Below are 15,169 nucleotides of genomic sequence, written 5' to 3'. Positions count from 1 at the left end.
AAGCAACCATCAAGGAGTGGAAAGATACAGGAAGAATGAACACTTTGATAAATGAGGAGCAAGGAGAAGAAAGGCAAGCAAAATACCACAAAAAAAAATTATAACCGTCCTAATGGTGAACATACTTCCTGCAAATGCTGCAGTTATATTGAACAAATACTGAATTATTAAAGGATTAGTTCCCTGTATGAAGGCTGCTTTCTGACTGTTTCTTTGTGCAGTTAGATGATGAAGGGTCCAGCAGGTGGTACCTGGTTTACAGAATTAAATGAAAATGGAATTCTCCTTGCTTCACAGAAGGAGACTGCTACGTTATACTGCATAGATATGCACCCCAGTTGTCATTGGGGATAGAATGGCATTAGTGACTATAACAGTTTCAGCTTTTCTCCTCTGATAACTTAGTAAGCAGCTGCATTCAATTTGTTCCACAAACTGCAGGTAAGAAATTGTCATATGTAGCACAGATGTAGTGATTCCATCTTTTGTATAATTATCTGGAAAAAGTGACAGGTAGTGACTGATGTGTTCTCTCTACGAATATAAATGTATAATATGTTTGAAAAAAAAAAAAAAAGTAAAAATCGTTTATTGTGTAGCGATGACTCTCTAAAGAGAAAGTCTTTTATGCAAGCAGTGTATTATACTGGTGATTTTTGTATTAAATGGAATTATATGATGTTTATTAGCAGCCACTGAATAAAACTTTCTTTGTTTCTACAGGAGTAACTAAAGTTGATTATGGGGACATATCATCGCGACTGGGACTAAGACGCAAGCTCCAGTGCAAGCCTTTCTCCTGGTACCTGGAGAATGTTTATCCTGATTCCCAAATTCCACGCCATTACTTTTCTCTGGGAGAGGTAAGATTTTTATCCTACATATTTATCTACCATATGTAAAGTACATTGTGCAGTAAGTTACTTGTATTCTGAATTGAATAGTGCAAAAAAGTTCTCTCCAGCAAAGTTTAAGTATCTTGCCCCCATGTTCATGTCATCTATAAAATGATATCTCTAGGTTCTCAGTGGGGCAGAAGACTCAACTTGGGTATACAGTATTGTAATTTGAATGTTTTCCCTTCCTTACTACAGTACTAAATGTCACACAGAAGGGCTTTAGAAATATTCCTTCCGAAATTTATAGTTGTAGAGAACGTTATGCAGAAAGTTATCCATGTGTAGAGCATGAGCAGAGTTTTGCTTAATAAACTAGACCAGGTCAAGCAAGGGCTTTGCCTAAGAATTGCTCTGAACTTTACACCCAGAAACCTTGTCAGTGACCAGTGATTTGTAAGCCTTGCTGGGCATTTCCCTGTTGTTTCTTTAAAGTTTCTAAAGTGACTGTAGAGGTAGTACAGATTATGATGTCCTAAATAAGTAGGCACCTACTCTCCCCTACAAGTTATTTTAAGCCAAATGTTGAGCCTGTTGTCAGGGTGATTTTTGTACTGTTTATTTCTAAAAGAAATGCTTTTAACAAAATGGAGCAGGCATTTATGCTGCTGCATGACTATTGGAGACTTGATATTCATGCCTGCTTACTATACAATAATACAGGGATTAAGGCTGCAACTCAAGAAGTGAGGAAATTGAACCCAGTCACCTGTGATTTCAAAGGGAATTAAACCCACCATGCCTAGGAGAGTGCTTTAAGTCTTCTGAAAGTTTTGGGCTGGATACTCAATCACTTCCATTCTGTTGTAGCTTGAGTCTGAGCAAAGAATCCACACGATGGAAAGATTCACCAAAAGAAAGCAGAGAAACAAACATGGTTCTGTAACCTGGTAGTTTGAACATTTGCTCAGGAGCTTGAGTCTCAGACCACAATGTCTCATTGTAGTATGGTTCCTATATTTCACACTTAATTCACATACCCTCTAATGTATAGCAGACAGAACTGGTGCTGGTGTGGTTTGATACGGACCTAGTTCTTTTCTGAAAATAACAACTTTTGGTGATGTGCTCTTTTTCACTCACAGATAAGAAATGTGGAGACAAATCAATGTCTGGATAACATGGCAAGAAAAGAAAATGAGAAAGTTGGAATCTTTAACTGCCATGGAATGGGTGGCAATCAGGTGACAATTTTTTAAGAAAATTAATGTATTGAATTATTTGGAACAATTCTTCAATTTTTTCAGAAGTTATATTTAAAATATACTTAAGTTGTAGAGTTTAGCAAACCCTCATTGAAGAAGACGCCTGTAAGAGAAAATGCATGAGAAGATTTGTTGGTGGTTTGTCATCTGTAGGTTTTTGAGGCCTGATTGCAATAGGTTTTAGATCAACTTTAAGTCAAAACTGAGATGAAGGGAGGAGGAGACTACTATAAGCTAGGCTTTACCTCCTGTAGTTCTCTAGAACTGTCTTCTGGTTAGACCTCCTAATTGCATCATTGCTTTAAAAAAAACCAAGCTGTACCTGAAAGGCTGTATTTAATGTACATTTTTCTGGGTGTTGGTTTTGGATTTTTTTTACATCTGTTTTTTTGTTCTACTTTGTTAATAATTCTTGATTAATTGTTTTCCAGAATACAGAGATTACCTGTTGTTTAGAATCCTCCTGGTTTTATGCAGGAAGCAGTCTGCAATTCAAAAACAATGTCAATTTTGACTGAAGAACTTGTACATACATTGTTTATTCCCTAAAAATATTTTTTAAATCTTTCTTTACATGCTGAAGGGGAAAGAAAAATATATTTAGTGGGTATTAATGAAGTAATGTACAAACATTCCCTTTTCCTCTGCCCCAGGAATCTTTTAGTTGAAATTTTTCTTCAGTTCCTCTCATTCTTTTTCTGTCTAGGTTTTCTCATATACTGCCAACAAAGAAATTCGAACAGATGATTTGTGTTTAGATGTATCCAAACTTAATGGCCCAGTAACGATGCTCAAGTGCCACCATCTAAAAGGAAATCAGCTTTGGGAATATGATCCAGTGGTAAGTCTTCTAATGACTTGTGACATTAAAATGAGACAACTTGGGTTTTTCCGTGAGCCCACAGAGCAACGTATTCCGGTGTGGGACCACTATTTGACAGTCAAACCAGGAAACAAAGTCAGGATTATGTTCCCTCTGTTATTAGTTTATGGTGTGGTCACTCAGTGGGCATCTATATTGATTTAATTACATAGGGACTTTTGGGGGAACTTTTAGAAGAGTATTTTCAATGTGCTTTTGGATCCTCTGGAGAAGGATAGTCTGCTAGTGTAGTGTTGTGTTACAATGAGATCAACAGTGGAAAAGTATTCCAGGTATCTACTGGATCAGTACAAGATACTGCTAGCAATCTTGTAACAAATTCAGCACCTGGTGTCTTATCTTGCACAAGTTTAAAAGGAAATACTTTTCTAACTAAAAAAATCATCATCCCAAAATTGTAAGGAAGATTTTTACATTTCTAATTGTGGTATGTTTAAGGTAGAGATGCTCAAAACAGCTTTATTTTAATCATTCTCTTTCCTGTATGTAGTGTTCAAATTTATTTTGAAGTTCATATGTTGAACTGCCAGATCTACAAAGCATTGGCTGTTGATTCATTCATCATTAATTAGATTTGCAAGCTCTAAAATAATTTTGTGATTTAGTGCACTCAAGAATTCTGCCTTATGTCATGGATAGTTAGAAAAAAATAGTTTTCAAGCTTGTTAATTTAAAATCAATTCTTGCGAAAGAGTTGCAAAATAACTTGTGGAAGAAGAATCTTGCTATTATAATCATGATGACTGTTTTATAAAGAGAACATATATAGCTACTAAAAAGTCATTTCACTAATTTAATAAAAAATGGGGGGGGATATTTCTAACTAAATAGACTTGCTATTGATTTTAATAGTTGAGGTATTAACAAAACCTACAGTCTCTAAGAATAAAAGGAAATATGTATGATGATGACTCTTTGATTATGATGGCACTTAATGTGGAAGACAGTGGATCTTTACTAGCATTTCTGCACATTGCGAACAACTACCGATAGGAGACTGAAGGAAGCTGTTGAAGGCTTTCAGGATTCCATGTTAATTGAAATGATTCAATTTGAGTCTGGGGAATCATTCATTCTTGTTTTTAATGTAGTTGGTTTACCTGACTTGGATAAATAAGGTACATAGTACTACTACATGCAGTGATTCACCAAACAGCAAGTGCTTTTTATTTTGTTTCTACCTTATAAATGGTAAAAACATTGCATCTTTAGACACCTACTTGCAGTGATTTGTCTTGCAATGATTGCCACAGACTATAAAACAGACTTCCCCTCTGTCTATCCTCAGCCATAAATTCGGTTGTATGTTGTTTTTTTTTCCCCTTTATTCTGTCAGTGGAAAATCTAGGTATAACCTTCAGAACTTTATGGAAAGCTGGCTAATAAAGCACAAAAAGAAGTTAGAAAATACTTAGCAAGAACTCCTGCCCACATAGTTGAGTAATTTTTTAGTAATTTTTTCTCCTTCATCTCTGTTCAGGAGGCATGTAAGAAGCCCCTTTCCCTTAATGTCTACCAGGAAGAAAAAGAAAGAAGGGGAGAGGGGAAAAAACCAAACAACTTTGTTAGTTATTTGTCTACTTAAGTCTGTTTCAACTCCCTCCCTCATTCTCCAGCTGCTGTATGAGTGCAGGAGATTGTTTGCAGGTTTTTGGTGCTTACGCACATAAGGCCTGCCTGTTCTGCCAGATTTCAGACAGTCCTGTGTCCTCGTGCTTTTGAGTAAGAGAATTAATACTGATAGCAGTTCCTGTCAGTACCATAGACAATTTGATGCACTGATGAGTATCCATAGTACAGTGGCAGGAAATGCAACTTCTGAAGATCTCCTCTCCATGAGGATAGTGCCAAGGTAGACAGTGGTGTATGGAAGATGGCATAAGTAAGATTAGGAGGTATTGGAAAAGATACATACATATGTGAATTGTTTTTTTTTTTTTTTTTTTTAAAGAACATATTTTTTAAAAATAATATGGAGCTAGAAGAACATAGTGTAAGGTCAGTTTTGTGTCCCCAACTGAGGAAAAAAAAAGTACTTTTGAATACATATTTAATGATCTGATCAAAACTACTCTTATAACTAATAATTGAAACGGTATTTTACCAAACTATAATTTCTAACTATAATTTCTAACTCCTCAAAGATCCCTAGCTGTATAGTCCTATTTAAAGAATGGTGGATATTGCTTGATAAAGAACATAATTTTAAAGTTCAAACTGTTTTGTTTTTCATGAAGCGATTAGTATCTACAACATCCAATAGCATATTTAAGTGTTCCTTAGGATTGGGATCTGGAGTCAGTAACCAGTTCCTACTTACCTATGGAAGAATTTTTAATGGCCACTAAAAACTTTTTGGTTAGCTTATGACTGGTGATTTCTCTAAAACTAATTTCTTCTTATTTTTGTCTTCAAGAAATTAACCCTGTTGCATGTGAACAGTAATCAGTGCCTGGACAAAGCCACCGAAGAGGACAGCCAGGTACCCAGCATCAGAGACTGCAACAGCAGCCGCTCCCAGCAGTGGTTGCTTCGCAATGTCACCCTTCCAGAAATATTCTGAGAGGTTCTAAAGAAAAGCAAGGATTGACTGGGCTACCTCGGCTGATAACTTTGGCTACACTGTTTGTTAAGTAGCAACAGAAGAAACTTCTGCTCGGCAGAATCCACAGTTCATCAGCTGTTAGAGCTCCTGCAGCTTCTCAGCAGCTGTGAACAAGCCTTCCTGTATAAGGATGTGAAACTACCACACATACTAGTGAAACTGTGCCCACTGATGTTTACAAGATTGAAAGAGTTTCTTCCAGCAAATAATTTAGGGAATGTTTGGACAGTGGAAACATAATCAGTGAAATAGTCTCTCTGAAGAGCTGCATATCGTTGTAGTTTGCTTGCACATCAGTAACCTCTGCTGAAAGTGCTGTTGTAATGAAGAAAGTTCCAAGAATTGTGTTTTTTCCTGGCTAGCAGTGGTAATCAGACTACTAAATATAGATCCACAAATAAATGAAAGAGGGAGCTGGAAACCAGATTCAGTTACATGAAATAAGAATTCTGTGGTTTAAAAACAAAAAGTAAACAGGGTTTAATGGAAACTAAATCAGAACTATGAAAAGTACAATTTGTTATAGTGAAGTATCAAATTTATATGTAGATTTTATACCTTAGTGGGGGAAAATAACCAAGTCAAAGGCAATTGTTTCTCTTTTTCAATTGTGTGATAGTCCATAAATACTATTTTTTTTTCTGGTGAGTTTAAAATTATTTTGGGCGCAAACAAAACGAGCATAAGAATAAACTTAGCTCTTGAATGTCAGATCAACTTTTTTCATTTTTTCTTATTTTAATTTCTTGGCTGTTGGAATTGTATCTTTCTATTACTGTCTGAAAACTGGAGGTTAACATACTGTCTAACTTCTTCTTTTTTTGTCCAGACCTGCCATTTCAGTTTATACTTGGGTCAGTCAGCTTATGGACTTTCATGGCCAAACAAAAGATTTAAGTACACTTTGAAATTGAGTTAATTTGATGGAATATGCTTAGCGCCCAAGACTCATACTACTGTACTGCGGTTTTGTTTTCATAGCAATAAATCTTTTGTTCCTTGTTTGATTTCAGTCATCAGAAAGCCAGAAGAAAAGATACATGATTTGAGTAGCAGGAGATTGGCAAAACTGAAGGTTTTCTGGAATCCTTTTTCACTTCATATTCAGATGTGCTTCATTGTCAAGTGCATATTTAGATTAGACTCTGAATTGTAATGTTGATCTGCTGCTTTTTTCTAATAAAACCTAAAGAAAAATAGCTAAATTGGCATGGTTTTTAAAGTTAACATAGCCAAAAGCAATATGACTATGTCATTACATTGGTCTGCATTTTTTAACTGAATTGCTTTGCTTTGTTTAAGAAAAATCTGTGTGGGCTGATCTTGAAAATGAGCCACAGAATGCTCTGAATATACATTGAATTTTCTTTTGGAAAGAAAAATGAGATTTGCTTAATGGAGAGGATATTTTTATGATAAATGTCATTGTTTGGCCAACTGTCCTGTAAAGCAAATTAAACCTAGACTCATGCAAAAGTTGTGTGGAATTATATTTGGCTGTTATGGCCATTTTAGATTTGTTATTCCAAGTTGCTTTAGTCAGTGTTATCTCCATTATTTCTGCAGCAGTACACAAGTGTTTTCATACACAAAGCAGGGGAAATGTTAACAAATAGAAGTATTATGTTGCTACTTTAAAAATATACATAGGATGAGATGGTGTAGGATTAATACAGATAAACCATCTAAATATCTAGCTATCTTTCACTGACCCTTCTTTTTGGATAGCCCTGCAAATCTTAGGAGGTCAGAGTGGGTTTATGAAAATAATGGTATGGTATATTTATCAGAAAGATATTGAAGTGTGCCAAGATGATTGAAGTCTAGTGTTTATGTGAGAAGACTTACGCATTTGGTACAGTCGGTGAAGAGGATGGCACGGGTGACAGTGTCATCATTTGTAATTGATGCATTTTCTTGCTCCTTAGGTACTCTGTGGTCCCTCTTGCTTTTATACTGTTTCTGAAGTACAGTTTGTGGTTGCCTGATACTGCATATTAGCCACAAATTACTGTTTTCAGTTTTCTGCTCTGTACCAGTGAGTGATGGTTTGGGTCATGTTTCGGATTTTATTTTAGTTTATCATAGCAAACTAGCAGTTTTCAGGGAGGGGTGGGGTGGTGGTGTTTAAGAATGAGGTTATGGATTAGTTCAGAAACAATTTCCCAAACTCAAAATACATTTGGAGCAAAGAGGCTCTAAATCAGAGGTGGGTAACCTTTTGTGGAATGAAAAGCAGGGAGCATCGGAAGTGCAGTGTAAAAGTCCTGTAAGTTTTCAAAATGTCTTAATGTTGTGTTTCGGATTTCATAAGTGTATAGCACATCACTGAACACACAAACAAATATATTTTCACTTTATATTTTTAACTCATGATTAGCACTGTGATATCTTGTTAACAAAACTTAAGTGCCACGACTTGTAACATAACTAAACCTGTAGGCAGGCCTCAGTGTTACTATCATTTTATCCTTATTAATTCAAGAAGTCATTTTATATGTTGGTCACATAAAACTGCAGTAAAAATCATTGCACAACTAAAAATGCATGTATCAAGTTGTCAGCTTCAGAAAGCTGAAGCAGCAGTCTGATTTCCAGCCAATACCTTACCAGTCCTTACCTGCTGAATACAGGGAGGGGAAGCAGCAGACTGGAGAGAGGCTGCAGCCCCAAGGTGTTTGGCCCTTAGCACAGCCAGTCCCGTGGTGAGGTGACCGGTGCTGGTTGACTGGCAGTGGGCTGTGCTTAGCTTGTCCATCTCGCCACAGCACGAGCTCAACAGTTGTACTGTGTTGGTGGGCAAGACAGGGCTTCTGCAAAGATTCCCCGTCCATCTGGGAACATGCATTTCACATACTTTGTTGTATTAAGCACCTTTCAAACATGGCCACAGAATAGCTTCACCAACACAGTTTTCTTCTAGCTTCTCTTACAAAAAATGTGGTGGCTGTTGACAGAGCTCCCTGATGAAAGTGAGCTTCCTTAGTGACTCTGTTCAGCTGTAGTTTCTCAGTGGTGGTCCTCCACTTACAGGCATAATATTTCTATGTCCCTGTTTTGAATAGGAATATTAGTTGATTTTATCCTTTCAGAGTTACAGGCACACTTAATTCCTTTCTGTTTAATCTGTCTTATACTGAACTTTCAGATGGAATTTTTAAAACCTCCATAACTATTTTTCTTTAACCTGTTCTGAAAAAAAAAAAAAGGCATTTTGTTTTTTCTTACTGTGTAGCATATCTGTGTTATTAGGTATATAAATACTTTAGCAGAAATCCCACTCTGCTCTTCAGTGCCTCTGCATTTATGGCTGCTTTGTTCAGATCAGATGTAGGAGGGGAAAAAAAAAAACTGCTGCTGTCTTACTTGGCATTGATAGCAGATGTATGCAGGGTAAGTGGAAAAAAAAAAATCAGTAGTCATATTTTGAAAAGAATTGGTAAACTCTTTTTGTCGTCCTGTCCTGTGCTCAGTGTGTTTAGCATAAATTTTCCTATGCACACTCTAAAGACTGCTCTGTCCTCTATGGCTTCTAATTAGTCTGTGCAAAGACGTTTATTGAGAAACACCAGTGCCTTTTAATAGATTTAAAGTGTATTACATATTATGATACAAACTCTGGATAACTCTGCTGTACCAGGTCTGATTAGGTCATCTTCAGTCTGTTTAAATATTGAAAGTCACAGAACAGTTGCTTGTGTATACATACAAAAGGGAATGTTTTTGTCTCAATCTGCCAGTTTATCAGAATGACATTAAGTTGTATTTTAGTAGCTTTATTTTTATGGTAGTACTATACAAAAGGGCTTAGCAGTCACTTTTCATTTTCTTACAGCAGTGGTCCTAATCTGAGATATGTACTGTAAGCAAAAAGCAGAATCTCTGTTACAAGTTAGATGCAAATGTAAGAGAATCTAATTCTTACTCCACCAAATGCTTTGTAGTTGCTCTGTTTGTTCAAGTAATGTAACATGTTCAGAGACACAAACAAAACCTTGGCAGATTTATTCTGCCGTATTTCCCCTTCAAGGTAAGTAAGAAGATGCCAATATGCCTCAGAAGATTGAGAAATAGTTACTCAAAGCTTTCCTTCACTACACTAACAATTCCTCCATGCTTTCAAATGAAGAAATGCAGGAAAATGTCTTACACAATAGATTTTAATAGCTTTAGGAGCTTTGCATCTTATTTGAACTTAATTGTAATACTAAAGATTTAGGGTAAGGCAGGAAAATGTCAAGTTTAAATGATCAAACTTGCACAACGTGAGTGCTGTTTGCTCTCAGGTCTATAAGAACATTTCTTACAGTCATGTTAAAGCAAATAGTTCCCAAGTTTGTGTCTTAGACTAAACATTCTAATAATTGTGACTCGTTCAACTGGACATAGTTGTGATGATATGTGAAGGTGATACATATGGTGTACAGTACTTGGAATAACAAAATAGTACTTTTTGTATAATAAGTTTTCAATGTAGAAAACAGAGCTAATAAGTTTTATAGAGACTAGAAATCATTTCATTGAGATTAAAACTAGCTCACTACGTTGTTCATATCTTTTGAATCCTGGAGAATGCATTTGTAGCATTCTGCTTGCATTTCACGCAGTGTCAACTGATCCTTACGATGCTGAGCCATTCAGACAGGTGATGCTACCCCATATCAGAACTGAACTCTGAGATGAAAGAAAGATGCAGCTTCTGACAATTAACCAAGTAATTGCCATAGCACTGGTTCAGGGCACAGATAGTAACCTGCCTCTGAAATGATCATTACTGATTTGCTTGCCTCTGCCTCTTGCGGAGTTCTATCTTATTTTTATCACCTTTCTGAGTCATCTTTTTTCTAATTCTTTCAAAGATTGGATTATGGTGTTTAAGGTACTGATGAGTTCATATATTGCCATTAGAGATGTGCATTGTTTCTGTGTTATCCATTATGCATTCTAATAGTGCATTAAGTAAATGTTTTCATTAAGTGATCCTCAGTGGCATTCAGTCTTCTGAACATTTAGCTTATAACACAGGACTATAGAAATAATTCTTTGTTTCTTTTTGCATTAAGTTGAATTTATAGACTTCTGCTTTCTTTCCTTGTGTGGTGTTTAATCGCCAACTTTGGTTCTTTTGTTATCTCAAATAACTTGGACTTCTTTTTCAGTACTTAATGATAATGATGCTGGTTCAGTCCCAAGTTTCTGACATTCCCACTTCTCCTTTTTTCTTGGTTGGAACAGACTTCTGCAGGTCATCTTGTCCAAACCCCTGCAAAAGCAGGGCTGACTTCAGGGTTGGATCAGGTTACTCAAGGCCTTGTCCAGTCAAGTTCTCTGCATCTTGAACAATACAACCTTCTGGCCAACCTGTTTGTGTTTGAGGCCTCTTGTGGTGAAGAGGTTTTGGGTTGGTTTTTTTTTACTCCCTAATACTTAATTGGAATTTTCTTTCCTGCAACTTGCCTGTTACCTCTCATCCTTTCGCTGTGCATTTCAAAGTTGATCATAAATCTTTCCTGTTCAGATACTCTATGTCACTTCCCTGTTTCTGGGACTATAACCATTTGGCCATGTATAGTTTATATACTGAAAGTGTACTGCTAATAGAAAGGATGTTAAACCAATGCTTTAAGAGACTTCACCACTACTTCCTCTAAACTCTAGAAATATGCCTTTCCTGCAAACTTAACTTTGGCAAAAGAAGGCACCTATCCTGGTAAGTGGTCCAAGAAAAACTTTTGGGTCCATGTCCAGTCCACAGGAAGTGGGAAAGGAGCCCAACCTTCATTGCTGCGGCGACTTCAACATTGGAAATATTCAAACCAAAGAATCTGAGAGTAAATTTTGTAGTTGCTTTGGCTGCACGATTTGGAGATCTGGATTGTTTCAGCACAGAAACCTTGATTCAAGTTCAATGTAAACAGGAAGAATTTTCTAGCTGCTGTTTTCCGTCATGGTTTTTACGTACATGAATTGCTTAATCAGAGTATCCAGGTCTCTAATGGATCTTGTTGCCCTGAAAATGTTTTCAGGTAGCTAACCAGATTAGCAAAGTGGTAGTTTCATCTCTCTGCCAGTTAGATGGATACAGCTCAACTGACCAGTTCTGATGGTGGGTATTCTAGGATCTTTGGATGATATAACAGCTGTCACTGTAGGTCATTGCTGTAATACAGTAAGTTATGGCATGTTGAATGCTGATGAACCTGTCACTTGCAATTTCTCCTGTACTCTTTTAAGTCATGGAAGTGTTGGTAGTGGGAAGTGGCATTTCTATTACCAGGGTAAAGAACCTCTCCCCATGTGAAATGAAAAAAGAAATGTATCCTTGAGGCAGTAAGATCAAGTTGCACATGTAATTCCATTCAGATGTGGCTGTACTAATAGGGTGAATGAACTGAGACAAATTTCAAACCCAAAAATCTTCTCTCTTGTTCCCAGATGCTTAAAACCACAGGAACCAATTCTGTATTACCCATATTTATGGCTTGCTTGACTGTAGTAGCTCTCAGAATTACCCTTTGTAGTCAAAGCCAATCATTCTTCTGATCTGGCCTGTTTTTTTTTGTGATCTTGAATATGAATTGCTGAAAGAAAAGGCAAATAATTATTTCATTACAGATTGTGCATATTTATGTGAAGTAGTTTAGACAAAGCACACTAAACCACTTCAGTTATAACTGAAGTTCAGCCCCACAGCAGGAGTGCATACACCCTCTCACTTGAGAGGCTGTTTTACTTCTGTATTATCTCTTGTAGGCATGCTTAGCCTTGCCTGTCATGTTTGGTACATAAGATGTACAAAAGTGCCATCTCAAGCCTGTTCTGTCAGGTCCCTGGTGCGATGAAACACTTCATTGTTCTAATTCCTTTTCATGGTTCTGGACTGCTAGGAGGCATTATGTGCCATTTCCACTCTTCCGTGTTGTACTCTTGCTTTCAAAAGTGCATGTCGTCCCCGTGCAACAGTGCTGAAACATGTCTTGAAGGAAGTTGTATCTTGAGTCATGGGTTTTGTAGAAACCAGACCCTGAAGGTCTGTTTTTTTTTCTGGCTAAGGACTTGCGTAAGACTGGATCTCTTGAATGTGTCATGATCAGTCCCCTAAGACATGCTTTGTTTCTCTGATGCTTTAGTCCAATTGCATCAGTGATCTTCCTGCCTTATGAAAGCTTCAGAGACTATTTGAGTATAATCCATTAACTCAGCTGGCTGCTGCAGTCAAATTTACAACAAATGTTGGAGTGATCTTAAGTAATCACTAACATCACTAAAAAGAAATTAATTGTTTTCCTCAGGTGCCCCCACTTCCCCCCCAACACTTCATCAGTAGATAATGGATTTTTTTGCAGTTGTCAGGACAGTACCTAGAGATAATTCTTCAACTATGCTCAGGCATTGGCATTTTAGAGCTACTGGTTCACTCCAGCACACCTGATCTGCTCTGTAGTTGGCTTTGGAAGCCACTTGCCCATAAGCACCTCTCTGCTCTGGCCACCACTGTGCTGCCACCATGCAACACATCATGGACAGGTGGTAGCATCCACCCTCCCTTCATCTAATCCCACAACAGGTGCCTGAAGATTGCAGACCTGGCTTGCAGCAGCTTGAATGAATGGATGGTTTAGTTTTGAAGGTTACAAACTAGACTGAAATGTTTTCTTTTTTGGTGGTTGAACTGATTTGATGCTCAACAAGGTGCTTGGATAGCTAGTTAAAAGTGCTTCCATATAAAGCACTTAGAGGAGAATCAGCTTGTTGGCTTATAAAGGGGGAGGAGGCCACATTATCCTAAACAGTGAATAGGTGATGCCTTTTGCATGGTGTTTTATCAGTATCTGCTAGGATGTTACATGCAGCTGATAACACAATATAACAACACAGCAAAATATTGCGGTTTTGTGTAGAATTACGTGACCACTGATATATCAGTGCACTGAGCCTCAGATTTCCTTGTGGCTCATTTACTGCATATTCTGAATATTCTGGTGCATGGGCTGAATTTGTTCATTTCCGTATCTCCTGTAGGAAATATCAGAGCAATGCGCAATGGACTTTCTTCTAGACGTGGGGCCATTTGAGTCTGTCTGTTAATTGGGTGTTTGACTTGGACATCAACAAGACACACTGATTGTTCTCATCCTGTCAGTGATGTGTCTGGGAAATTTAAAAAAAATAGGTCTGTTAAATGGGATTCTAGCTGTAGGACTGGAAAGGCTGATATACAAGTTTCCTTCATTTTTCGAAGAGATGACAGAACTAGACTCATAGTAATGATGGCAGTGTGGTAACAATCAGTGTGGTTTGGTGGGGACTGTAGTAATACTAGAAATGTCTTTACCACTCTATCAAAACTGTTTGGTGATGCTGCCCCTTCTCCCAGACCTCCTCATGGAGTACTGTGGAACACTGCTTAACAGTTCTGTGCTTGATCTTGGATGTGGCTGTGAGGTAGCTCTTTTAGGAGCATATATCTCTTCTGCCTTGCAAGATACTCTCATCAATGGCAAAAAGTATGTATATCTATGTATGATTTTTAGAGTGTTACTTATACAGTCCATTAATATTGCTGCTTAGAGCAGTGGCAACTGGATGAGGCTGGGTTGTCTTTCAGTTTTTGCAGACATCCTGTTGTAATGGGATATGGTTTTATTTTTTGGGTTTTGAGGGTTTTGTTTACTGTCCTTTGCTGTGTTCACATTCCATAATATTACAGCTCCATAAGGAAGTTAGATGAATCCTACCTGTCCCCTGATGGAACTTATCTGTGAGGATGTATGCAAGGACAAATTCTGCCAGAAATACAGAGAAAATAAAAACACTTATGGGTAATAACTCCCCTACCTTGCACCAACTTGCCTTTGTCAATGGTATGAGGTTTTTCAGACAAGTCCACACAAGGTTGTCTGTAGTATTAGTTGAAAAAACTAGGGGAATGGTCACCTCTGTGTATACACCATGCCTTCTTCCTTTGCAGAGTACTTCAGTACAGTTGTGGTTATATTTAGTGTTCCTCCTGCCACCTCTCAGTAGCTGATGTGAGCACCTAGGGCTAACATGGTGTAGGTAAGGTGATTGTGAAGTTGCCGTTTTTGAGAAGAAAGCCTCTGACAAGTAGTTACCAATGTGTTGGGCGCTTCATGTTAGCACTGTAGGTGACACCATACATCTTTCTTTTGATAATAGAATAGTTAAAAACCCACAACTGTAATTTATCTGTGTGTGCTCATTTTCCTTCCTCCTTTCCCTTCCATAAGAGTCCTTACAGTTTGTGGTTATCTGCTGAGTGGCTGAGAAGGAATTTAGCACTAGACAGGTCTGTACCCTGAACATGAAGAACAGAAGACTTACTTTCACCACTATGGATACTAGAAATAAAGAACTGTGGTATATGAATAAGCAAGATGCAAATGTGTAAGTAGACTGTGACTTGGAGAACTCCAGTTACAAGTAATCTCACTGTTATGCAAACTTCTGTATGATTTTTTTTTAAGATGATGAAGTGAGCGTTGACTTCTGACTTGATTATTCAGAGCATGAAGCTTGTTGAAAACTAAGCTGTTGCAAAAGGCTAATGAAGTGATTG

The 15,169-nt window shown here is 37.4% G+C and overlaps 1 protein-coding gene across 1 annotated transcript in view; it reads left to right on the top strand.

Annotated features, from left to right (window-relative positions):
• The window catches only part of GALNT1 (polypeptide N-acetylgalactosaminyltransferase 1), a 66,934-nt gene extending 59,869 nt beyond the window's left edge, over positions 1-7,065 (top strand). The window contains exons 9-12 of the mRNA XM_026842120.1: positions 724-863; positions 1,982-2,080; positions 2,808-2,942; positions 5,401-7,065. Coding sequence (XP_026697921.1) covers positions 724-863; positions 1,982-2,080; positions 2,808-2,942; positions 5,401-5,547 — 521 coding nt within the window. The 3' untranslated portion in view covers positions 5,548-7,065. The remainder of the gene's footprint in view (positions 1-723; positions 864-1,981; positions 2,081-2,807; positions 2,943-5,400) is intronic.
• Positions 7,066-15,169: the final 8,104 nt, after the last annotated feature.

Source organism: Athene cunicularia (genome assembly GCF_003259725.1).
Source record: "Athene cunicularia isolate RWA chromosome 2 unlocalized genomic scaffold, athCun1 chr2_part1, whole genome shotgun sequence".
Classification (NCBI taxonomy): Eukaryota; Metazoa; Chordata; class Aves; order Strigiformes; family Strigidae; genus Athene; species Athene cunicularia.
The sequence above is the reverse complement of the archived record's forward strand: the minus strand, read 5'-3'. Positions and strand labels throughout refer to the sequence as shown.